At 49.9% G+C, this 22,444-nt stretch overlaps 8 protein-coding genes across 8 annotated transcripts; 4 read left to right on the forward strand and 4 right to left on the reverse strand.

Moving 5' to 3' along the window:
- Window positions 1-432: 432 nt before the first annotated feature.
- On the forward strand, window positions 433-4,323 carry N7508_008865 (GAF domain-containing hybrid sensor histidine kinase/response regulator; the record flags this gene model as incomplete). Its single annotated transcript, XM_058466928.1, has 4 exons — window positions 433-779; window positions 851-989; window positions 1,057-4,009; window positions 4,070-4,323. 4 exons carry the CDS (start codon window positions 433-435, stop codon window positions 4,321-4,323), a joined length of 3,693 nt encoding a protein of 1,230 aa, XP_058314774.1.
- A 517-nt stretch (window positions 4,324-4,840) lies between these two features.
- Window positions 4,841-5,794, forward strand: N7508_008866 (Zn(II)2Cys6 transcription factor domain-containing protein; the record flags this gene model as incomplete). The annotated part of the gene is made up of 1 exon (XM_058466929.1): window positions 4,841-5,794. The coding sequence occupies one exon, from the start codon at window positions 4,841-4,843 to the stop codon at window positions 5,792-5,794; it is 954 nt and encodes a 317-aa protein (XP_058314775.1).
- Window positions 5,795-6,093: 299 nt separating this feature from the next.
- N7508_008867 (uncharacterized protein) lies at window positions 6,094-10,256 on the reverse strand (the record flags this gene model as incomplete). Its single annotated transcript, XM_058466930.1, has 3 exons — window positions 6,094-8,699; window positions 8,790-9,147; window positions 9,204-10,256. 3 exons carry the CDS (start codon window positions 10,254-10,256, stop codon window positions 6,094-6,096), a joined length of 4,017 nt encoding a protein of 1,338 aa, XP_058314776.1.
- Window positions 10,257-10,588: 332 nt separating this feature from the next.
- Window positions 10,589-11,438, forward strand: N7508_008868 (uncharacterized protein; the record flags this gene model as incomplete). The annotated part of the gene is made up of 2 exons (XM_058466931.1): window positions 10,589-10,762; window positions 10,836-11,438. 2 exons carry the CDS (start codon window positions 10,589-10,591, stop codon window positions 11,436-11,438), a joined length of 777 nt encoding a protein of 258 aa, XP_058314777.1.
- Window positions 11,439-12,224: 786 nt separating this feature from the next.
- On the reverse strand, window positions 12,225-13,480 carry N7508_008869 (SEC14 family lipid-binding protein; the record flags this gene model as incomplete). The annotated part of the gene is made up of 3 exons (XM_058466932.1): window positions 12,225-12,905; window positions 12,980-13,103; window positions 13,245-13,480. 3 exons carry the CDS (start codon window positions 13,478-13,480, stop codon window positions 12,225-12,227), a joined length of 1,041 nt encoding a protein of 346 aa, XP_058314778.1.
- A 1,191-nt stretch (window positions 13,481-14,671) lies between these two features.
- Window positions 14,672-17,182, reverse strand: N7508_008870 (Ras GTPase activating protein IRA2; the record flags this gene model as incomplete). Its single annotated transcript, XM_058466933.1, has 4 exons — window positions 14,672-14,832; window positions 14,886-16,731; window positions 16,788-16,921; window positions 16,969-17,182. The coding sequence occupies 4 exons, from the start codon at window positions 17,180-17,182 to the stop codon at window positions 14,672-14,674; spliced, it is 2,355 nt and encodes a 784-aa protein (XP_058314779.1).
- A 2,059-nt stretch (window positions 17,183-19,241) lies between these two features.
- On the reverse strand, window positions 19,242-21,506 carry N7508_008871 (exosome nuclease subunit RRP6; the record flags this gene model as incomplete). Its single annotated transcript, XM_058466934.1, has 1 exon — window positions 19,242-21,506. The coding sequence occupies one exon, from the start codon at window positions 21,504-21,506 to the stop codon at window positions 19,242-19,244; it is 2,265 nt and encodes a 754-aa protein (XP_058314780.1).
- Window positions 21,507-21,794: 288 nt separating this feature from the next.
- On the forward strand, window positions 21,795-22,230 carry N7508_008872 (uncharacterized protein; the record flags this gene model as incomplete). Its single annotated transcript, XM_058466935.1, has 4 exons — window positions 21,795-21,835; window positions 21,899-21,936; window positions 21,995-22,065; window positions 22,135-22,230. 4 exons carry the CDS (start codon window positions 21,795-21,797, stop codon window positions 22,228-22,230), a joined length of 246 nt encoding a protein of 81 aa, XP_058314781.1.
- Between the last annotated feature and the right edge of the window lie 214 nt (window positions 22,231-22,444).

A 22,444-nucleotide genomic window follows, 5' to 3' on the forward strand; every position in this document is an offset into this window, starting at 1 on the left:
TATACAGCTTCAATCTCCACCAAGCTGTTCTGTGACATTCCCAAGGCATGGTAGGTACCTATGCACGGCCCGATCTTACGTGCCCTGGTTTCATCATAACCCCAGGCCGCTACACGATTCAGCTTATTTGCGGAATACTTTGTCGCCACTGCCACATTTGATACTTTGTCATGCTGTGGCTGTTCAATCTGCCAAGCCCAAGGTTTATGATGTTATTTAGGCTAGGGCATCGGCCGTTCCATACTCCGTGAAGTGGAATTTCTGCCCTCGAATTTTCTGAACCTTTCTTTTATACTAATGCTTTCCTACACTATCACATACTTGCCCTAATTACTCCCCCACTTTATCTCTTCTGATAAGGTCTAATACATGGACTTCCACGACATTTGAATGCCCTCATTTTCTTTCCTCGCAAGACACTAGACCAACACCATGGAGCCCTTGCCCAAAGACGACGATCACAACGCTGGTCGTCGGGCCCGCGAGGTATATCGTTATTTTCGACCAGAGCGATTGGCTCCAATAGATGAGAATCAGTCGTTTGCCAGTGATGAGCCGCTTCTGCTGGACCCGCCAGCTCGGCAGGGTTCTGCTACCTCAAGTCGCCCGGCATCTATCTCCCAATCTCTATCCAGCTCAAGATCTGGTTCACAGGCATCATGGGCGCCACCTTTAGCCCCAATGCCCAACTCTTTGGTCCTGGGTAACTCAAACGAGACACTACATTTATTTGCGCAATTAGCTGCGTTGCGGCTTAACGTGGATCGCGTGTTTATAAGGTAAGCCAAAAAAAAAAAAAATAGGGTCCCTAGTAGCTCCAGCATGCTCACCAATTTGTCGCTACAAATAGTGTGTCAGATCGCAATTCCCAGTTCATTATCGCACAAGCTGCTCAAGATACTAAAGACAACAACAAATATGATCTCCTCGGCGATGGGGTCTATACCGGCAGTACCACGCTCGATGTCAGTTCGTGGACACCATGTCAGGTAGGTATCGTTTCTCCTATGGACTCCGTTCAATCAAACTGACTATAGTACTGTTTGATACCAATAGGATACCATTGCCCTTCCTCAATCTAAACGAGAAGAAGGCGATAACTTTGTGGTTTCCAACGATATGAGGGAAGATGAACGCTATCAAAATCTTCCCTTCGTTCAAAGGAAGCCAAACTTCCGATTCTACGCAGGCACGCCTCTCACCACAGAAAGCAATATCAATGTTGGCTGTTTCTTTGTCCTCGATACGAAACCTCATTTCGAGTTCAGCCAGTCCGAAAAAGAAACCATGAGCACCATGGCAATGCTCACCATGGACTTCCTTAGGGTGAGCCGACAAGCCTCAGAAGGTCGGCGTGCAAGCCGACTATCTCGAGGTCTGAGCTGCTTCGTCGAAGGCAGGTCGAAATTCGCAGATTCGTCCGAAGATCCAATTTCGCATAACTCCAGCCCGCAACGAACCTCCCGTGCAATTTCGAAATCAAGATCAAGAAGCCATTTGCCCGCTTCTAATAACCAAGTTTCTCCCGGAAGATCTCTTTCTCAGGGCAGCGATGCTCGTTCCATCAGTCCTTTGTCAGACATCAATGCAGATCAATCTAGAGGCTCTAGTGTAGCTTCGCGTTTCTCTGATTTGAGATCCGGTAATATGAATGTGCCAAACGAAGATGACGAATTCCAAGGAAACGCCTGGACTTTCCAGCGAGCAGCAAATCTGATTCGAGAAAGTCTGGAACTGGAAGGCGAAGGTGGTGTGGTCTTTGTCGAAGGTGGAAATGACATGATGATTGATTTCGACACCAGAAGTGAAGTTTCAGGCTCACTGGAAAACAACAAATCCGCCACTGTTCTGGGGATCTCTGCTGGCGACTCCCCTCTAGGACCAGAAACAGGTTCTATTGCTCAATTCCCAGTGTCTGGGATAGACGATGGTTTTCTTCACGGTTTGCTCTGTCGTTATGGACAGGGGAAGCTTTGGTCATTCCACCGGGATGGCCTCTTCTCTAGCTCTGATAGTGACGAATCCGCCGATACCTCTCGCGAAAGCCGTGCCCGCGAACGAACTCGGACTACAAAGGCGAAACGTGCGAAGAAGTGGAAAACGATTGAGAATAAGATGCTCAATCAGTATTTCCCAGGAGCCACTCAAGTGATGTTCGTTCCTTTGTGGGACGCTATCAACTCTCAATGGTTTGGTGGCTGCTTCTGCTGGAACAATGTTGAGAATGTCGTTTTCGATCCACAGGTGGAATTGAGCTCGTTACTTGGATTTGGATCTTCAATCATGGCTGAATGCAACCGGATCCAGTCTCAAATGTCGGACCGACAGAAGGCAGACTTCCTTGGAAGTGTGTCGCATGAATTACGAAGTCCTCTCCATGGAATTCTCGCAGCCGCGGAATTGCTACAAGGCACGAAGCTCGATGACTTCCAAGGCTCTCTTCTGGGAACTATCAACGCATGTGGTCGAACTCTGCTTGATACGATGAACCAGGTTTTGGATTATACCAAGCTCGTATCTTTGGAAAAGGATCTTCACCACCTGAAAAGAAACAGGGCGTCTACTGTGGACCTGAAGAGTATGCAACGCTCTGCTTCACAATTAGATGCCTACATGCCTACCGATCTCTCCCTTCTCGCCGAGGAAGTAGTTGAGGGTGTTTGTTTAGGTCATTCATATGGTCAACGACCAGCATCCTCTTCTGCATCAGCTGGCACGCCTCTATTCAACCCGAACACCCCAAAGAACCTCGATATCCCTCAGCTGCACGTGGATGTAGATATGCACATTGCTCACAATGATTGGGTCTATTACACACCCCCGGGTGCTCTCCGTCGCATCATTATGAATGTCTTTAGCAATGCAGTCAAATATACCGATTCAGGCCGAGTTTCGCTTCATTTAGAGGCGAAGGAAGCCTCCGAGAATTGGTCTCAAGAACAAGGCGCCAAAGAAGATATGATTACCCTGACAGTCACTGACACTGGCAGAGGAATGTCAGCGGAGTTCCTACGTGGCAGGCTCTTCATTCCATTTGCCCAGGAAAACAGTCTGGCTGTTGGAACCGGGCTGGGTCTCTCGATTGTTCGCAGTCTTCTCAAATCTCTGGGCGGAAATATTACCATCGACAGTCGCCAAAATGAAGGAACAACCGTCAAGGTGACACTCCCACTGGCACGCCGAGAACCCAATCGGGATGGCATCTCCAGTCCCCTACCAACACCTCTGCCAGAAGTGGATACCGAATCTCCATCAACCGAAGTGCGCCTCTTGAGAAACGCGCACGCTGGTCGAACCATTGCCATCATGGGTGTGGAGCCTGAGAATGCTTCTACTCATCCTCAGTGGGGAGCATTCTCTCGTTACTTGACTGACTGGTACGGTCTCAAATTGGTCTCGTCTTCATCCAAAGCGCCCATTGATGTCATTTTGGCCAGTGAACTCCCACTGAAAGAAGACATAACCTGGGATATAGAGTCAAAGCAAGCCATTCTTGTACTGAGTCGCAAGTTCGTCAGCAACAATACTGGCCAACCTGAATGGTCGTCAACAAACGCCATGACTATTGTCAATCGTCCGTATGGTCCACACAAGCTTTCACGATTCATTCACAAATGTTTCGATCAGGCTTGTGCATTACCAGCTGCCGAGTTGGTAGCCGTACCCAAGAAAGATGGAAACTTCCCACCAACACCCCCAGAAGAAGGTTCTGCAGCGCAACCAATTTCTCAAGTCGATGATACACGAACTTCAACCACAGAGCATATCCCTCCAATACCCCAACCTTCCTCTATACCCGAAAACACCGAAAACCCGGAGGATATCGAACCTGCAGCAGAACCTCGAAAACCTCGTATCCTGGTGGTTGAAGACAACAAAATAAATTTAAATCTAATGCTCACTTTCCTCAAAAAGCAAAATATAAACACCGTCGACTCGGCCGAGAATGGACAGCTAGCGGTGGATGCAGTGGAACGAATGCAACCGGGCTATGATATTATCTTCATGGGTACGTTATACACAAATTTCCTTCAATATTGTCAAACTTATATACTAACCAGCAAAACAGATATCTCAATGCCCGTTATGGACGGCTTCGACGCCACACGATCCATCAGAGCTCTCGAAAAACACCGCGACAACTCCAATCCGTCAGTCATCATTGCATTGACAGGACTCAGCGGCTCAAACGATGAATTTGAAGCTCTGAGTTCAGGCATGGACCTATTCCTGACCAAACCGGTCACGTTCAAGGATGTCTCTAAAATCCTTGATAAATGGTCTGAGAGAGACCTGCGAGAACCAGATGTGCCAGAACCGTGAATGTCAGCGGGCATTTAGCGCATAAGCTAGTACCCCCAAAGATTATTATTTATATAGCACATTGGCGTGTGGCATATGGAACTTCCATTCCTATGCTTCACGTCATCTTTCAACTTTCTTTACATGACTCGCTCATTACAGCGGAGTCGTGGGAAGATATTTTCCTGCATACGATGTGGCATGAGCGATACCCATTTGATTTCAATCTTGATGTTCATTATCAGTTTCACGTTTGACTTGGATTTCAAATTTTTTACTTTGTACGAAGTATACGACCACCCCCATCAACCCATTAAATCCCCACCAAGCCAAGATATTCAATTTCAATACCAAACTCGCCCCCTATTTCAAGTAATTTCGCCGGACATCCGGATGGGTCCAATGTTACTCTCCGCATGTCTCAGCTGACATGTTCTGCAGGGTATCGTTAACTGTAGTTGGAACGCTGACGATTAAACTGCTTAGTCTGATCTTCCTTTGCCCCGGGTTTCGGATTTCGCTTGTTCCCTTTTATCACATGTACATTCCAACCACAGTTTCCTCCTTTCTCAACTCCCCGATCACAATGGATTTCACAGCCCTCCACCGACTACAAGACCCAGGCATAATAAAAGCAAGCAAACGACAAGGCCGTCGACCAGGGAAATCAGCCTGTGCTGCCTGCCACGCGCGCAAGAAACGATGTGATATTAGTCCACCTTCGTACCAGTGTACGCACTGTCGGAAGGAGGGTCAGGTTTGTATATCGCGAGATCCAATTGAGAGGTATCACTCCATTCATTTCATGTTCTCTATCTGCTTGAACGTGGGGACTAACATTGGACCTCGGCACGTTAGACCTACTCGCCACCGAATCTCCAATTCCCACCCCAACAAACTCGCCTCAAATAACGATCACGATAATGATAACAATAACAATGTCTCCGACGACGAATACAGTGGGAATATATTGCCCTTCCCTAAAGGAATCGACCATGAAATTCCACGCTGGAGTGCGGCGTTCTCGATGTTCTCGGAGATGCGCCGATTATTGGCTCCCCCTTCGCCAGAAAGTGAGGAGGATTGTGCAGAGGAGGAGGAGGAGGAGGAGGAGGAGGAGGGAGAGGGGGACGAGGTGCATGATTCTAATGTAACGGGCGCAAGAGTGAAAGAGGATAAAGGAAATGAACGTGGCATTGAGAGGAAAGAACATGTTTCATTTGAGCTTGGGTCTGGGGAACACTCTCGTGGTATCCTCGACGATACTTTTTCAGATGGAGTGTGCATCAAGGGAATTAGTATACCGGCTTCTGACTCTGTGTCTCAATCTCCAGCTTCGTCCGGGAGGCCAGAGTCCGGGTCTGTATTGGCAGCTTGCAGGACTGAAATTATGCATGGGGATCTTCCTTCGATGGGAGATGTGAGAGTGAGTGGACACGATACAGACGCGCGTGTGTTTATGGATGATCTCGATGCGCTGCTTAGATTTTGATGGGATTTATAGTATATGGACAGGGACATAATGTATTAGATCATGATGTGGATTGGATAAAAATTGGAGAAGAGACAGCTGTCTATATCACAGACCCGTGGTTCTATGTTTTCTAAATAATGTACAGAAGATGTGTAGAATACAAGATTTGGGACATGAAGGTGGACAGACCAAAGTCGAAACAAGTACACCAGATGGTATATGCAGGCAACACGCTAGCGCCGAACAAAGAGGAATGAATATTGGATGATGCACACATGCAAGGGAGATGGGGGGGGGGGGGGGGGGGGGCAGAGGCGTTACTTTTCGTCTCTTTCTGATCTGAGACCGAGGGGGATTCCAATGGCATTTTGCATCGACCATGCCAGTGGCCGCGGGATATCACGCCACTCCTTATCTAGGATGATTGCTGCATCCAACATGAGTGGCAGAGGATTCTTGGGGTAATAGTAATGGGCACCAAGTTCTATATCTCGGCGAACGAGGTCCTTGGCAAGGCGGAGATGTAGGCCTCGTTCTTTGCCCACGGGTTTCCATTTAGTAAGGTAGGCAAGAGGGTTCTGGTGGAATTCGGGAGGGATGTCGCGGAGGAGAGATTCCTTCACTGGATAACTTTCATGGTGTAGATCGAGACCGACAATGACCTTGCCGGCGTCCGTGCTCCAGAGCTCGACGGTCTCAGGTCCTTTGTGGAAAGGCACAGTGCGACACAGGGATGTCAAAACACATTGGTGCATCTTGTATGTCACGCGCCTCCACAGGCATGCATACCGCCAGAGAACGCGACAAAGGTTGAAGTGGCGGTTCTTGTAAGCAGACAAGAACAAAGCCTCGAAAGCTTGCGACGAAAGTCGGAACCCTGGCAACTCAAGAAATCGGAAGTAATATTGTACAGCGCCAAAGGTGTCACGACGGCGCGCATGCAGGATTTTGACGAGTATGTTTTCGGGCATAGGCACGTTGTTTTCAATGCAAAGTTGTATAAGCCGGCTCAGAGAATCCCAGTCTTCCAACCGAATCACTGTCTCAACAAGCTGGCCGAGCGTGGCGTTACTGAACCAATTGGCCCCGTGTGTATGAACCATAAGATCAATGAAGGACTCAATGCCTTTCCCGCTGTCCAGGTGAGTCACGAGTGAATCCTGGATCGTATGTTGTAATGCACTCCGAATAGTCGCAGTGCTGGACATGTAACCACGATGAACCATATGCTGAATGAGGTCGGCCTTTTCAGTGGGAGTCACAAGAGCACTGAGCAAGGCAAGCCAAGTGTCTGGATTCGGGCAAACATGGGCTCGAGGCATTGTCCGTGCAAATCCACGAAACATGGCCACATCTTGAGACCGCGCAGCGTATTTCAACAAAATATTAAATGTGTCAATTGTGGCCACATGCTCTGCATGTGAACACAGGTCTCGAGCAACTCCAGGAAGCTCATGGTCACATAGATAAACCAACGCGTGATTCAAAGCCGCGGTGGATATGTGCTTGTAGTTCAGTTCCGATTTGAATATAGCAACAAGGCGTTGAGCAACCTGTTTGGGCGGGATGGAGGTCTCTGCTGTGGCGTATACAGCACTGTCCTTTGCAGTTGATTTTGGCACACCTGAAAGTGTAAGCTCCTCAACCTGCTCGACAAACTCTTTCACCGAAGTCAGGCCCGAATGAGACATCAAAATCTCGTCAAGGCGCCGATGATTCACTGGTCGCTTTTCAAAACACCAGATTCCCCGGATTAACGGCATAGGAACCTTTGAACGCTCCATGGCACTCTGCGAGATACACATGGGGGCCAGTGGTTTTTGGATATCAACGAGAGGGTCACCACTCGTTTGGAGGGTCTGCGCACGGGCAATGCGCGCCTGTACAAGCTCCAAAACATGCTCTGTTCCAGACAGAATCACTCGGCGGTAGAGACCCTTGTTTTCTTCCACGGAGAGGCAATGTACTCGGCATCCATTGTGGACTGAAAGATACCAAACATTCTCCTGCAGTGTCCATTGAGTCGCGCCGCAAAATATACCTAAGGTGTCCTCTGCAACAAGTATTTCCTTGTGCTTTGTCCGACGCTTGACTTTCTTTCGAGTATCTTGCTGCACTTTCTCCAACACATCTTTTGTGTCCAACCAGGCTTTATCCACGTAATGCTTTCCACTCTTCCGGTACTTTTCCCTCTGAAATTCACGATAGCGTAGCTTCTGGCTGTCTTGAGCGGACAAGTTTCGTGCAAGCACTTTGTTCTTTGTGAGGCTCGGCGGTGGATCGTCCGGAGATCGATTGTGTTGGCGACTCTTCTGTATCATCTTCATCCTTGCCAATCTTTGAGGGGATAGGTGTTTCGAAGCGCCAGTCTTGGTCCGACCCGAGGAACCGGACTGTTTCGGGTCGGAGGTCTCCCCGACGCTGTCATTAGAGCTATTGGGATCAATCTCATTGCCCTTGCTGGACGAAGAGCTATATTCCGTCACTACTGCGGGCGGCTCATGACTCGAATCATGGATGGAGCTGGTAGTGGCATCAGAGGAAATCCAATGACGCGAGTATCGGGGAAGCGAAGGAGAAGGGCGAGCCGCTGGACGAAAGGGGGTATTAGAACTCCGACACGGTCTTTTCGGAGCTTCTATTGAATTCAAAGAAGAGATTGGTCGTCGATGCCGTAAGGTAGGTGCAGCCCAGCGGGGGTAGAGGAAGAGAAGAGGTTCATCGGGCCCAGTCGTGACGGTGTCCAAAAAGGTGGACACTCGCCTCCTTAGACATGGACGGCCACGAGAGAGCATAGAGGTCGATGCTCCAACAGGTCGGAAGTCATGAATGAGAAAGGAGATGGGCGCGTTGCTGGTGAGGTGTTTGCGACGGAGGACCTTTTTGCCCCGAAAATTGTTGGCGCCGAAGCGGCAGGCGGTGACTGAACCACATCTATAGCATGCCGAGGATTGCATATTTACATGATCTATTCAAGCTATTGAGAGTTATCTTATACATTAATAGATATGACCTTCACGGTCAATTTCAGCAGCTTTGGGGATGCCCCTGAAAATCCGCCTCATCGAGTGCGACCGCTCCTCCAGGACCGGACGCTTGGCCATTAATGTATCCTGCTTGGCCACGGGAGTCAAGTTCAGCAATTCCGTTTCTGATTCTCCGTGGGTGTCTTTGAAGACATCTGGTCCAGTTATGTGGCGTTTGCAAGCTTCCGCTGTCCGGGTAAGATTATCTTTTTTGCGTTGAATCGCATCGGCGTCTTTGTCGGTATCTGGAAGGGTTCTGGATAAGTCGCGAACAACACCAGAAAGGTATGTTACGAATTGCCAGCGGGATGTCTGGAACAAGAATGTGGGCATGATGTCGGGCATCTAATATCCAAAATTAGCCACACGGCCCAGATTGGTGAACAGCAGATTCAACTCACTCTATCAGCCAAATAGTAAAGCTCATCCCCGCCATTCTCCACAAACTTCTTGAGAGCATCAATCCTCTCCCGATCGATAGAAGCAAGTTTCAAAGCCTGCATCAGACTAGGAATATCCCCAATCTCCTCAATCTGCGGTTCCTCATCAACCGTCATATTGGCACGGTTCAAGAACCCAGATTCAACCCGGGACAAGCCCGCAACGCTCTGTTCCCGGCTCCGAACCTTGGACGAGTGAATAGTAAAATAGTCCTCAGTAAGCATATGCGACTTTTCAAAGTCCGATCGACCACGATGCCGCCTCTCCAGAACCTTGATCCGCAGCCTTACCCACCGCCTCCTCCGAACAAAAGAATGGAACCACGGCTGCGTCCCATGCCACGAGGAGGAGCCGAATGAGAAAGAGTACTGCCAGCCCTGCTCATCGACATCGCCAGACATATCGACATACCACGTTTTCCATGCCCACTCCCAACTCGGGTCGGGAACCTGGGCGTTGGTGATATTAACAGCACTGGCTCTCTTATCCTGTGTGATCCAAGGACTAGGATCGAAATTCAACAGCGAGCTATTTGAGTATCGTGGGACTCCGAATACGAACCACCCTCGCTGGTTTTCGTAGAGGATATCTAATTCTGAGCCCCTTTTGTTCGTTTGGGTTCCAGTGTCGATGTTCTCAGTCGTATTTCCATTCCCATTTCCAGTATGGCTTGATACACGGGATGGTGCAAAGTCGACTGTCTCAACATCTCTGCCCCCGCTGCCTTCTCCAACGGAACTTGCGGAGATTGATCCTCCTCGAGCTTGGGAGGATTCTCGACTGAGTGGTTCGCTGGCACTGGTATCGGGCGCAATTCCCAGTCTATCGGGTTGCCATTTTGCGTATTTTCGTTTTGCGAGCTGGCTCTGGACTGATGCGCGACTTAAATGTTTCGTTAGGCTTGTTTGCCGATCGAGGGCTGATGCCTGTCGTGAGGGCCCCTCGCCAGGCTGTTGTTGCGCGGGAACGGTATTATCGACCAGCGAAATAGAAGACGAGTTCTCCATGGTCATGGTAGAGGTAGTTTAGGTAGGGAATAGAATATGAAGGTGGCCTCGATCTCGATCTCGACCAAGCACTTCTTGATCGACTATAGCCTCGGGCAGCGCACGAAGGTCAAGCGCATTACCTCAAGCAGTTGTCTGAGGGGAAATAAACAATAGGACAACAAAGAGGAATAGGGTATAGACAAAAGAAACAAAAAGAGTAACGAAAGTCAAGGAAAGTGAAGTGAAAGAAGACAAAGCCCAATGCAACAGCGATGACATCGTTTGCGGGGATACCGCCAAGCCCTCTCAGGGCACTCCAAAAAAAAAATAACAATCCATCAACAAACCCCCAAAACATGGCAGCCCACCACCGCAAAGTCGAGCTCCAGTCTCCAGCAGACTTCACCTACCTATACGCCAACACAATCGCCCTCGCGCGTCGCAAACTAGACCTGAATCTCCCCCCTTCCGCAATCGACAATGAAACACCCGATCCGATGCGCGAACGCGTCAGGGAATTAGTCGACGATGTGAGTTCTCCCTCCTCTCTATTCTAAAAAGCACCTCCACTCTCTAGGCAAAAAAACTAAGACAAATATACAGTATATCAACAAAACCTTCGAAACAGCCTCCTCCTCAATAAGCATAAACGGCCTAGATTCCACATCCGAACAATTCCCCTTCCCAGCAGCGCTCACAACACCAATGGAAACAATCGAGTACGAAGCATACGACACAGAACTAGCATCGCGCGTGACAGCCCTCTACGCGCAACTAGAATCGCTCACGACAGGCATCGCGCAGCAGAGGCGGGACGCGCCGAGACGCGCGGCGAAAGAGTATGCGGCACAACTTAAGGCGTTGATTCAGGGGGAGGTTGAGGAAGAATATGTTTCTAGTAATAGTGCTGGAATGACGTCCGTTCCAGAAGATGGTATGGATGTTGATTCTGCGCCGAAGGAGGGTGCGGACCGCGCGTGGAAGTTGGAGACTGCGCTTGGAACGGCTGAGGAGCAGGAGCGTTGGGCGAGTGGAGATATTGCGGGGGTCTATGAAGATGCCCTGCGAACGATACTGCGGTTGCAGGGTGAGGGTGAGGGTGAGGGTGTTCAAGCTGGTGATGGTGCTGAGGGGCATGCTTTAGCTACGACCGTTGGGAAGGCTGAGAGGGCCGGACGGGCTGCTGAAGTTGTGGAAAATATGTGAGGGCCTTGAAAGCCGGAGATTTTCCTACTGGCATTTATATCTTTTCTTTCTAGGTTCTTTTGTGATGGGGCGTTTGGGGACCTGGGGTTTACTCGGGGATCATGATACCATGTCTTTTCTACAGTATTGTCACTTGGCTCAGGTGGGCCAGCAGCTCATTTTTTATGCTTATGATTATGGCTGCAGCTAGCAAACCCAGACCGCGGGTCTATTGCGTAGTTACATGGTCCTCAATGGACAGTAGACCAGCCCTAGGATTGAGCGATTAGGCATAAGATATCAACATCATAGATTGAAGCCACGATTTAATATGTGCTCATCGATGTATACTCCACAAAACAAAAGACACCAGCAAATCACCGTCACACCAACTCACTTTTAGATTTCACCACGTCCTGTTCCATCTATACTGAAGCCAGCGCAGCAGGGCACGCTGCCAATCCTGAACAGGCAAAAAAACAAAGCAGAAAACAAAAGCAAGCTCTTTCCATGATATCTAAATCTGAACAAAAAAAACAAACATATTGCAAAAAAGCGAATGTGGGGTAAAGAGTCCACGGCCGTAGCTGTGGATGGGTCGATGGGGATGTGTTGAAGCTATCAGAAAGAAGACTTCCGGTCTGCCTGGGAGGTATGCAGAGGTCGGATGGGGTTGTATTCGGACCCCCGGAGAATTTAATTCTTTAATAGGGTTGATCGGAATCTCCCCGCATTCTTGCTTTTCCGGGGAGGTTAGAGAGAGGATAGTAGGCAGTCTGGCAGAGAAAATAGAGACCTTCTAGAGACTTAGGCGGTAGCCACAGCGGCAGCCTCTTCCTTCTTCTCCTCAGCAGGGGCAACAGCAGCCTCAGCAGGGGCAGCGGCCTCAGCAGGGGCAGCGGCCTCAGCAGGGGCAGCGGCCTCAGCAGGGGCAGCGGCCTCCTCCTTGGGCTGAGCCCACTTGGGAGTGCGAACCCACTCATCCTCCCTCCAGGGACCGAAGTCAGCAAGCTCACAGCCACCCTCGCACTTGCAAGTACCGCCGAACTCAACGGGCAAGTTCTCAGCGGGGACCTGAGCAAGGAGCTCCTTCTGATATCCGCTGCCGAGGACGTGGATCTTGCTAACAGTAACGGGGTCAAGGAAACCCTTGACGGCGCTGAACACGCTGCTGAAACCCCAAGGGGCGTTGATCAGGTACAACTTGCCAAGACGCTCGGGGTAGTGGTTCTGGGAGATGTCGGAAGCCTGCTTGACGTATCCGTAGACGGAGGGCACGCTAGTGATACCAACGCCCTTGAGGTCCATGATTGTGCAGCAGGTCTCGAGGAGCTTGCCGGCCTTGCGGGAGCAGGCGGGGAGACGGGGGTCGGTAAGCTTCTCGTACTCGGTCACGAGGTTCTTGAGCATGCGGTCGCCGGTTGTGATCTGGTACATCTTGTTCAAGTCGATCTTGCCCAGTTTCTCGATGTACACGGGACGTCCATCCTGTTATCGCCGTTAATATCCATCTTTTGCCCCGAGATTCGGGTATCAATCAGGGAAAGAGGAATGTAACTCACCTTATCAGTCTTGTGGTAGTACTGGGGGTAGTATTCGAAGACCTTCTCCTTCTCGGGGTATTCGAAGGTACGAGCGAGGTCATCAGTGCCGAACTCCTTGCGCCATGCCTCACTGTTGGTGAACCTGTGATGCAAACCAGATTAGCAACTGCCAAAAATCGATGAAAGTGAAAGCCCAAAGGCAAAAACAGGAACAGAAAGTTTTCCAAGCTGTCAGGTAACAACAGAAGAAAAAAACCCTCCCCGCAAAAATTGAGCAACGTACATGGTCTTGGCGGCCTCGACATCGAACTTGCGGGCACGCAGGAAACGCAGCAGAGTCAAGGTGTCCAGGCGCTCAGTGTAGCCGAGCTTTTCCAGCTCAGCGCGGAGCTGGTGCACCTTAGCATCCTGTTCCGGGGTGGTGTGGCCTGGGTGACCAGACTGCGACTCCGGGGCAGTCGTGGGGAAGTCGTACTGGTCGTACTTGGAGTCGGTGGGCAACTTGTTCTCGGTGGCCATTGTGAAGTATGTGGTGGTTGGAGAGGGAAGAGAGAGGGAGGTTAGAGGAAGGGCGGGAGGCGGAGGGGGGTCTGGCGTAAGTGGCCACTTCGAGGTACAAAGTCTCTTGGATCGTCCCTTATCCCCTACTAGTTATTACCCCGGTAATAATATGGGCTTATTGCTTGGGCTTATTGTTTTTGATAGGTTAGGCTGCTACATGGACTTTGTATGAGTGACTTGGAATGTCCTTTCATTGTTCTGTTTCTTGATTCGAGTTGATCCGCAAACGGCCTCGGGGTCTACTTTGGCTCCCGTCGATTACACTCTGAACTCGGCATAAACATGTAAACATATCTCACAACAAATCAACAAATAAATTCTCACTCGACCACAGACCCCTCCGGACGCAGGAAAAGGGGGCAAAGGCGAGGGGCAAACGTGGCGGTGTCAAGCAAACCCACTTTGCAAGACAGTGGACACCGGCCTGACATAAAACGCGTGTACAGAACTCCCTTTTATGATTTGCGAATACGATGGCAACATATAACATCAAGTGCAATCCCCGAAATGAATTGTTACCTGCCTAGGCTCTGTACAGAAAGAGGTGAACCGCCATCCTTAACATAGGGGTATTCAATCCAAAACACATATCTCAACAGCAAGCATTATTATACACAGCGCATGCAGATCACATAAGCCTGAGCGGTGATGAAAACAAAACAGAACTCAACATGCCGGAGATGGGATTGATTATAGGGCTCAGGGCCCCAAAGCCAGAAACAGAACAGAAAAAAAGCAAAAGACAACTATCCGGTGGGTATAGACATTGAAAGGACGAGGCAAGACAAAGGAGAATGGAAAGAAAAGATAAATAGAAAGCACAGGATCATCAGCTACCCCCGGACCAGCGGGTAGGGCCTTGATCGTCCTCCATGGGTATGTTCGTGTACTGACAACATTCACACTGGGCATTTCGCCCAAATTGCATAGACGGGCAGGTCGGAGTCGTGTGAAGCAGACGTCCGATTCACCATTGTCGAGGGTATATGGGAGATGCATTGGCATGATCATCACAAGATTGCAACTCGATAGTCAATCGTCACCGGCACTAGACATCGCGGGTTGGCAGGCGGAAAGCGGGCCAACCTCTGCTCGGGCTCATCATTCATAAATAGAGGCAGGCTCCAAGGAGCCTGACATCAGGCGCCGTTACCAGCCCTTCTTGCGAGCAAATCGCTTGTTGAGGAGCGCTAGCACCTTGGTGACGTTGAATTGAACGTATTCCAGATCGAGGTCTTCGAGGTTATCCTTCTGCATCTCAAGGAGATCATCGAGCTTCAGGTCAAGCTCTAGCAATCCACGAGCACGGCCTATACAGATGGTTAGTAACATTGCCTTTGGAGTCGAAGATTCATGAACTCACCCTTATAGTGCAGACTGATAACAAATGTACCAGGCAACGGACTCTTGAACATAAAGTAGATGTTCGCCCGACGATTCTCGGGCACATTGCTGCGACGAATGACACCCTCCTTCTCCAATTGCTGATGAGTGAACTTGTATGGTCCAAGCTCCTGGTGTTTCGTGGTCTTGCCACGAGTCTTGCCCTCGGACTGGCTGCGCACGTTGTGCAGGTATGATTTGTAGGTCTCAAGCTGGCCGACCAGATAGGCATTATGGTCGCGGATGGTGGCGAAAACCTCTTCAAGTTTGCGCGTCTCCTCCAGCACCTTGTCCTTGAGAGAGCCGAGATGCACGAGCTCCTGCTCCACTTCATCGCGAAGCAGACTGAACTCATCGGAGCGATCGATCACACCCATGTCTTGCAACTGGCTGAGCAGTTCCATGGTGCGGATTCCCTTGCGCACCATTACGGCATCGTTCTTCAAGGTCGCTGCAGCCTCGGCAATGCGATCGAGTCGGAGAGGTCGACGCGCGACTGAAGAATTCTGAGGCAGAGATCGAAGAATCTGGACGAAAGTCGACTTGGCCTCCATGAAAAACACTTCCTCTTGGGTGATATCAAGGGCAGCGGTCAAATCATCTAGCGCAGTTTCCCACTTGCTGAACAAGGGCACTGTAATAGTCCTGTTCTCCTTGCGAGGGACCTGAGGGGGAGCAGCTCCCAACTCTTGCAGCAAAACAGACAGGTGAGAGTATTGGTCCTGGGCAAGCGCCGCGCTGTGCTTCTCCAGGAGACCGTGCATGACATACATCTCGTTGAGAGTGATCTGGAGCTCAAGATCACGCTTCGACAGAGCCACGTAGTTGTCCATCTCGAGACTCTCGTAGAAATCCTGCACTTCACACAGATCAAGCAGGAACTTGTTGACACGCTCCTTGTTCTGCTGAATGAAGGGCTGGAGGCTGGCCATGTAAGGTTCCTTGGCGTAGGAAGGCTTGTTCGCCAGGTTCTGTATCATCTTGGCGATCAAAGTCAGGGTTCGACGGGGTTTGTCGGTAGGCGTGGCGTCGATTAGCATGTATGACCGGGGAGTAACGATCGCGGGATTGATGAAGCGTAGGAAGAAGAAACCACCGATAAGAGTACAGATGGTCTGGTCCTGGGCATCGGGGTATTTTCTGCGAGACAGACTGCGAATCTGCTTGCAAATCCATCGAATACCGTACGGGGCCTCGTCAACAGAATCAATAATGGTGGAGATGAATCCATTGGCGATGTCGGTCAACATCTTGAGGCGAGGAGCAATAATGGCCTGCACCTGAGCGTTGTCGGCAGCATCTTCAGCTGTCACAGACCGGGCCAGGTAGTCTGGGAGAGAACCAGTTTCCTCTTCAATTTGCTTGATCATGCTCTCATAGACCTTCAGGGGGTTGATCTCCAAATCCACATCGCGCAACTCAATCAGAGCATTGATCTGGTCCGCCAGAACCTGCTTCAAGTAACTCTGACCGGGACCTCGGCGTGTGTATGTGGTCATCATGCGAGAAACGGGAGTATTCTGGCGGAGCAGGGAGGAGTACTCGGGGGTGTTGTCAAACTGGTAGGTGAGAACGGACTGGAACATGGTGAGCAAGAGGTGCTCTTCGCGGCTCTCGTACTGGTTTCCGTAGATGGTGAACATGACGGTCTGGAGGAGGGAGTCGATTTCGGCCATGGAGACCAGTCGGCAAAGGTGGGCGATATGGCGGGGTTCGGATTGCAGGAGAAAGAGAAGGTTGCCGTACTTCTGAGTTCGCTCATCGTTCGGGAAGAACCCTTCCTGGGGGTCTGCGGTGTCATCGAGGTGGCTGGCGACTTCATTTTGCTACGAAGGGAAGGGTTAACGAGCGCGTTAGTGGACTTGTAAGTGGAAATTCTTACTTCTTCCAGGGCCATTCGATTCTGGATCAGCAATGCTATCCGCGAATCGAGATACCGCACATCCTTCTCCAGCACGAAATTCTTCTTGGATTGCGAAGAGATCCTGGACTTCAAGTCCCGCAGGTGTTTTTGTGCTGCCAGAGGGTTAGTGCGACCATTGGAGACGACGACTGAAACGTACCTCGTGCCAAGTCATCGGAAATCTCCAGGTCCCGGTCCTTGGCAGACATGGACAGGTACAAGGCAGTGACCGACATCCGCTTGGATTGGCGAATCGACCGAGTATCGTGCGACGACATTGTGTTCTGTCGTGCGACGGGCTGAAACGAGGAGGAAGAGGAGGAGGATGCTCGAGATTGTCTGGACGCAGGTTGAAGCATCGTCGCAACGGACATGGTGAGATTTGACTGGTCGTCAGAACCGAGTCTCGCAGTGCCTAAGACAAACTGCCAGTGGTCGGACGAATGGCAATTGTAGGGGCGATCGAGAAGAGATAGCCCCTGATGATAACGCGCGCGGGAAAAGAGGGTGAAGAGCTGACTCCAGGAAGGAAGGAAGACAGAGAGAGAGAGAGAGAGAGAATTAGGAGATGAAGAGTTTGAAGGGAGGGGGAGGGGGAGATTACTCTCTCTGGGGAAAAAAGAGAGAGGTGGGTTATCGGTGGAGCGCCCTTTTTTTCTGTATACTGCAAGGGGCCTTACCCCTGGCCCAATGCGCCTTTTCGCCACTTTTACTTGATCCTCACTCCACTAGTCTTTAACTCTTTTGACGTCAATGCAACACAGTCTCATGTCTGCAGGGTACCTGCAGACTTCCATGAGCCATGTGCTGTTCGAGTCGAGTTTCAGGTTGATCAGGACATCCTATACTATCAACACCACGTACTTCGGACTTACCACGGATGGTCTCGGATGTACTTTCACTCTCCAAGAATACCAAGTATCCAAGTAGATACCCCCCCCTGTTCAACCAAACTTTGGGTCTTTGCTATTCTAGGTAGTCTAACTAGGCAAAGTACGGCCATATAGTACCTTGGAATCACCAGCTCACATACTGGAAATAACCAAGAAACTAAGCGGGGTGTTTACATCGTAACTGTTCTACATACGGCCTATGCGCTCAGGGGTACGGTGGAGACTAGTGGGACTAGGACTTGTCCCCTTATCACTTCCTTATTCCCGAGTATTATATCCAGATCCTAGGACTGCAACAGCAACAGTAACATAGACTTCACTTAACATTGACTACATAACAAAGCCAAAGTCCAAACAAGATCATTTACACGAGCCTCCATTCCTTCCGTTATGAAACGCGCCAAGCTCGTCGCAGATCCTGACCCCTGATATACAGAAGGGTGCATATAAAACGACAGTACACAAACTTCGTCCGAACTTCCGAGTGAATCCTCCCTACTGTTAAGGATCCATGGGTACGTCATTCAACTCGAATCAGGTGTGTTACATATACTCCGTACTGCACTAAGATATACATGTATCCCCCCGACTATACTGGATATATAAATGGCCCCTGGTCATAGCGCGTGATCAGCTATATTACTACCTTTTTAGGGAAAGGTGCATTGAAGATCCTATTGAAGTGTAGCTCATTTGCGCGAACTTTGATTGCGTGGGGTCCGTTTTTCAATTCTTTTTTATTTCCGGTTTATATTAGCTTGTTTTTGCTTTTTAGTTGGGGATGGTCCATGCAGAGGGAGTCTTGTCGTAAAGAGTATGTGTTCTTCGCTGGTAGGAAAGTACCTGACTCGCTATCTCTACCTCCTATGTCTCGCAGCGCTGTATATGTACTATATAGGGGTTGGCATGGGGCTGAAACTTAATGGACCTATAAAGCAAAAAAAAAAAAAAAAAAAAGAAAAAGAAAAAGAAAATTGACAGGTAAAGGAGTTCCCTCAGACAGTGTCTCACTGCATCGGTAGTCTGCGGCTTTAAAGCTGCCACATATTCAATCTATCTTCAAGGTTAGTCTGGCTTGGTTGGGCCATGTTTAGCATGGAGCATTATTCGCAACAGGATAATAATATCAAAACATTGATAAGGAAATAAAAAGCAAAACTGCTTGTCTTGTCTCCACTGGCATTAGACACATCGGAAATTCGAATATGCAGGTACGCGTATATCATCGGCGCCAGGAACGCCACTACAGTATCATGCCGCTCTGCATCACGAACTACATGTGGGTTCCAATCCTCAAACTATCAATCACCAATCCACTATGGAGCGCTTGGCAACCCTCAATCTAATCAGATCTACACTATGCACAGAATACGTCTGCCATCAAAACCCTGATATTCAATACAAGTAGAATCCCAGAGCCTCCAACTGACGCATGGGTATCGCTATGCTAGAAAATAATAGAAATAGAAGATACAAAGACAGAACCTTGGAACCAGCCAAACCCCAATCATGCTTTTTGATATCGTGACCAATGTCCCGCCTATTGACGGAAGGTAAGAGACTTGCCAGGCGTCTCGCGCTTGGTCTTGCGGGCACCTGAAGGAGCTTCCAGAGCCTTGGCGTAGGGGTTGAAAGCGCGCTTCTTCGGCTGCATTGCTGTGGATGAAGATGGCGCGTTGAGGACGGCGTTGGCGTTATTGTAGTCGAATGCAGCCTCGTTGGCGGTTTGGGACTTCTTAGCTTTCTTCTCCTTCTTCTCTTTGCGGGACTTCTTCGACTTCTTTTCTGTCGAGTCGGGGTTGCTGTCATCGAGGTCGGCCGTGGTAGAAAGGGCTTGCGTGGGGTCGTTGATGGGGGTAACCTTGCGCTTGCGGGGGCCACCGAGGTCCTTGACGGTGAAGTATTTCTTTTCTTCGGCCTCGGGGACGGGTGTGGGTTTGGGCTTGGGTGCCTCGGCGGGCTTGGGGGCCTGTCCAAGGGATTCCCGAGTCTCGGAAACGGTTTTGGGCATAGCTGGCAACGGAAGAGACAGGCGAAGAGCCTCTGCCGAGGCAGTAAGAGCATATGCAGGAGGAAGAGGAATCTCTTGGGCTTCCAGGACTTTGCCCCAGAATTGAGATGTTTCGAATCGCTTTGCAACGGGGAAATCAGTGGGTTGAAGTTGCTGGGCAGTAGCCTCCGCAATCTTCGCACTGGGTTTCGGGGGTGTTGTATCGCGCCATTCAGGGCCCGTAGCACCGGCGACCTTGGCCTCTTTGATGCGGTCCAGGAGCTCATGTGCGCGGTCCTTTGTGATGGGAGTGACAGGTGACAGAGTGCGGAATAGGGTGCCCATGTCAAGCGGCATGGCTGTGGCAAGCTTGAAAAGGACATGCTTGGGGAACACACACTGCCATCCCTCGTCCTCGGCGCGTGCCACTTCATCACGCCATTGATGGACAGCCTTGAAGACAGCGAATTGCTCCTTGGGGAGATTACCAGCGTTACGCCACAGCAGGTCATACCAACCTCCCGGGCCATGTCCATGCACAGCATCGTAAACGGGGCGTTCGTAGCGTTGCAGGGCTTCGTCCTTTGACCGCTCGTTAACGTAATCAATGTGGCTCGCTTCGGCAGTCGAGTTTTCAATTAGGCCGTTGCGTAGACAGTCGTAAATGTAAAGAAGATAATGTGTGTCGGACCGTGCATAGTCAAACATCTCGGTGGGAAGTGGGCGAATTCGCCAATCGGCAGTTTGATACCGCTTATCAGCTTCGAAGTTGACAAACTTGTGTAGCAAGAACTTCAAGCTCCGCTTGGGGAAACCGAGTGCAGATGCAGCATGGAAAGTATCAAACATCCCAACCATGTAAAGACCCAGATCACGCTGCAACCAGATAATATCCATGGTAGCACCGTGAAGGACCTTCAAGATCTTGGGGTCTGTGAACACTTCGTTCAGCATCTGCAATTCTTCTCTCCAGGGCTTCAAAGTATCCACAACCCAGTCCTTCTCGCGAGTGCTGATCTGCATCAAAGATACAAGACCGTGGTAAGAGTGAACATCGTGGTGTTCCAAGTCAATAGCGATTTCCTTGGCCTTCTTCAGCTCCTCCAACATCTCCTTGACTCCATCCAACGTATCAACAAAGGTAGCGGTCGTACTCTCAAATGGTAGGTATTCAACTGGAGGAGAGACCTCGTAGACCGGCTTGGGATACTCGGAGGCGCGGATCTCCGTGGCGTAGGGGTGAGGATAAGCGATGGCGCCATCGATCTTCTGCGTCTTCAGAGACTGCTCCAACGAGACAATCGCATTCGGCTTGGTCTTAAGCAGAGGCTTGAATGGCCCCAGGTCGGAGTTATCGGGTTTGTGGTCGAATTCCAATTGCGGCTTGGGAATCTTAGACGGGCCGTAGTCGTAAATCGATGGAAAGTTTGGTGCTTTCTTTACCACCACAGGCGCCTGCTCCTCCTCCGACGGACTCAATTTCTTAATCACACCTGTGAACTCATCCAGACAGGCATCGGCCTTCTCCAAAAGTGAGTCGATCACGTCTACCACGCCGCGCCAGTTGTCGTCGACAGAATCCTCATCGTTAAGGGTCGGAGCGGCGATATCGGTACCGGTTGTCGCAGCTTTGAGCACGGCGGTAGTCAGCGCAATGATGCGCTCACTCTGTTCATCGAGCGAATCTGAAACCTCGGCGTTGGAGGTGCGGTGAAAGTTCAAGTCTTCGGAAGAGAGCTGTCCAACAGTTCGCGTCACTTGAACCAGGGCGGACGACAACTTGTCCTGGAACGGTTGAAATTCTGCGGAGTCCATGACTGGCAGAGCTTCAATTCCCTGGATCTTTGCAAATAGAATAAACGGAAGAGGACGATTGGAATGGGTGTCAGAACGCTCCGAAAAAAAAGTCGCGGCAGGAAATTGACTGGAGAAATGGTAGGCCCGCATTGACCGCCTTCCCAGAGTGGCGAAATTTGTATGAAAGTCCGCGGATCACCTTCTTCTCTTTCTCAACTATTCAGCTATCGACAAGGAGGGACATATTTTAATCGTCGGGATATATTGAAGCTTTTTGTTTGCCTTTGTGTTTGATATTCCGTCACCATGGCTGCCTCTATCGCGCCCGAATGCAATGATATCAAAGAGTACGTTCCGGGGAAGAGCCCAGGTTTATATGTCAACAGGATATACTAAGGTGTGCCGACTAGGAAATATGATACCTGTTTCCTGAAGTGGTATAGTGAGAGTATGCTTCATGCTCCTTTGAACTTATACACAGACATCAGAAGCTAAATACAGAGCAGAATACCTGCGTGGCAACACCTCTTCCAATGACTGCGAAGCACTATTTAAGAACTACAAGGGTTGCCTGAACGTGAGTCTCTCAATCTATCCTCGCATCTTAGAGTGGTTCTGATCTAACGGGGTTTTTTACTACTTATAGAAAGTTCTGAAGGAAAGGGGCATTGACTCCATGTTGGATGATGCTCGCAAGAGTGGCAGCAGTGAAACTGATGCAGAGTTCCTCAAAAAGTCTTGAAGTCTTGACCTGTTTGATCATTGCCGGGAAGAGTCTGGTAGTAATATTCTGTTCAGCGACGGCTATCATGTCCGCAAATTAATCATGGGACGGAGTTAGATGGTTGATTCTTTGTATTCTCGTTCCATGCATATATCTTCATATCTCACCTCTACATTTGCACATACCGATATTTCTATTCATCATCGGTCTCCCTACTCTGAAGCATATCTTT

The sequence above is a fragment of the Penicillium antarcticum genome (assembly GCF_028974205.1).
Source record: "Penicillium antarcticum strain IBT 31339 chromosome Unknown utg000009l_segment0_segment0, whole genome shotgun sequence".
NCBI classification, from domain to species: domain Eukaryota; kingdom Fungi; phylum Ascomycota; class Eurotiomycetes; order Eurotiales; family Aspergillaceae; genus Penicillium; species Penicillium antarcticum.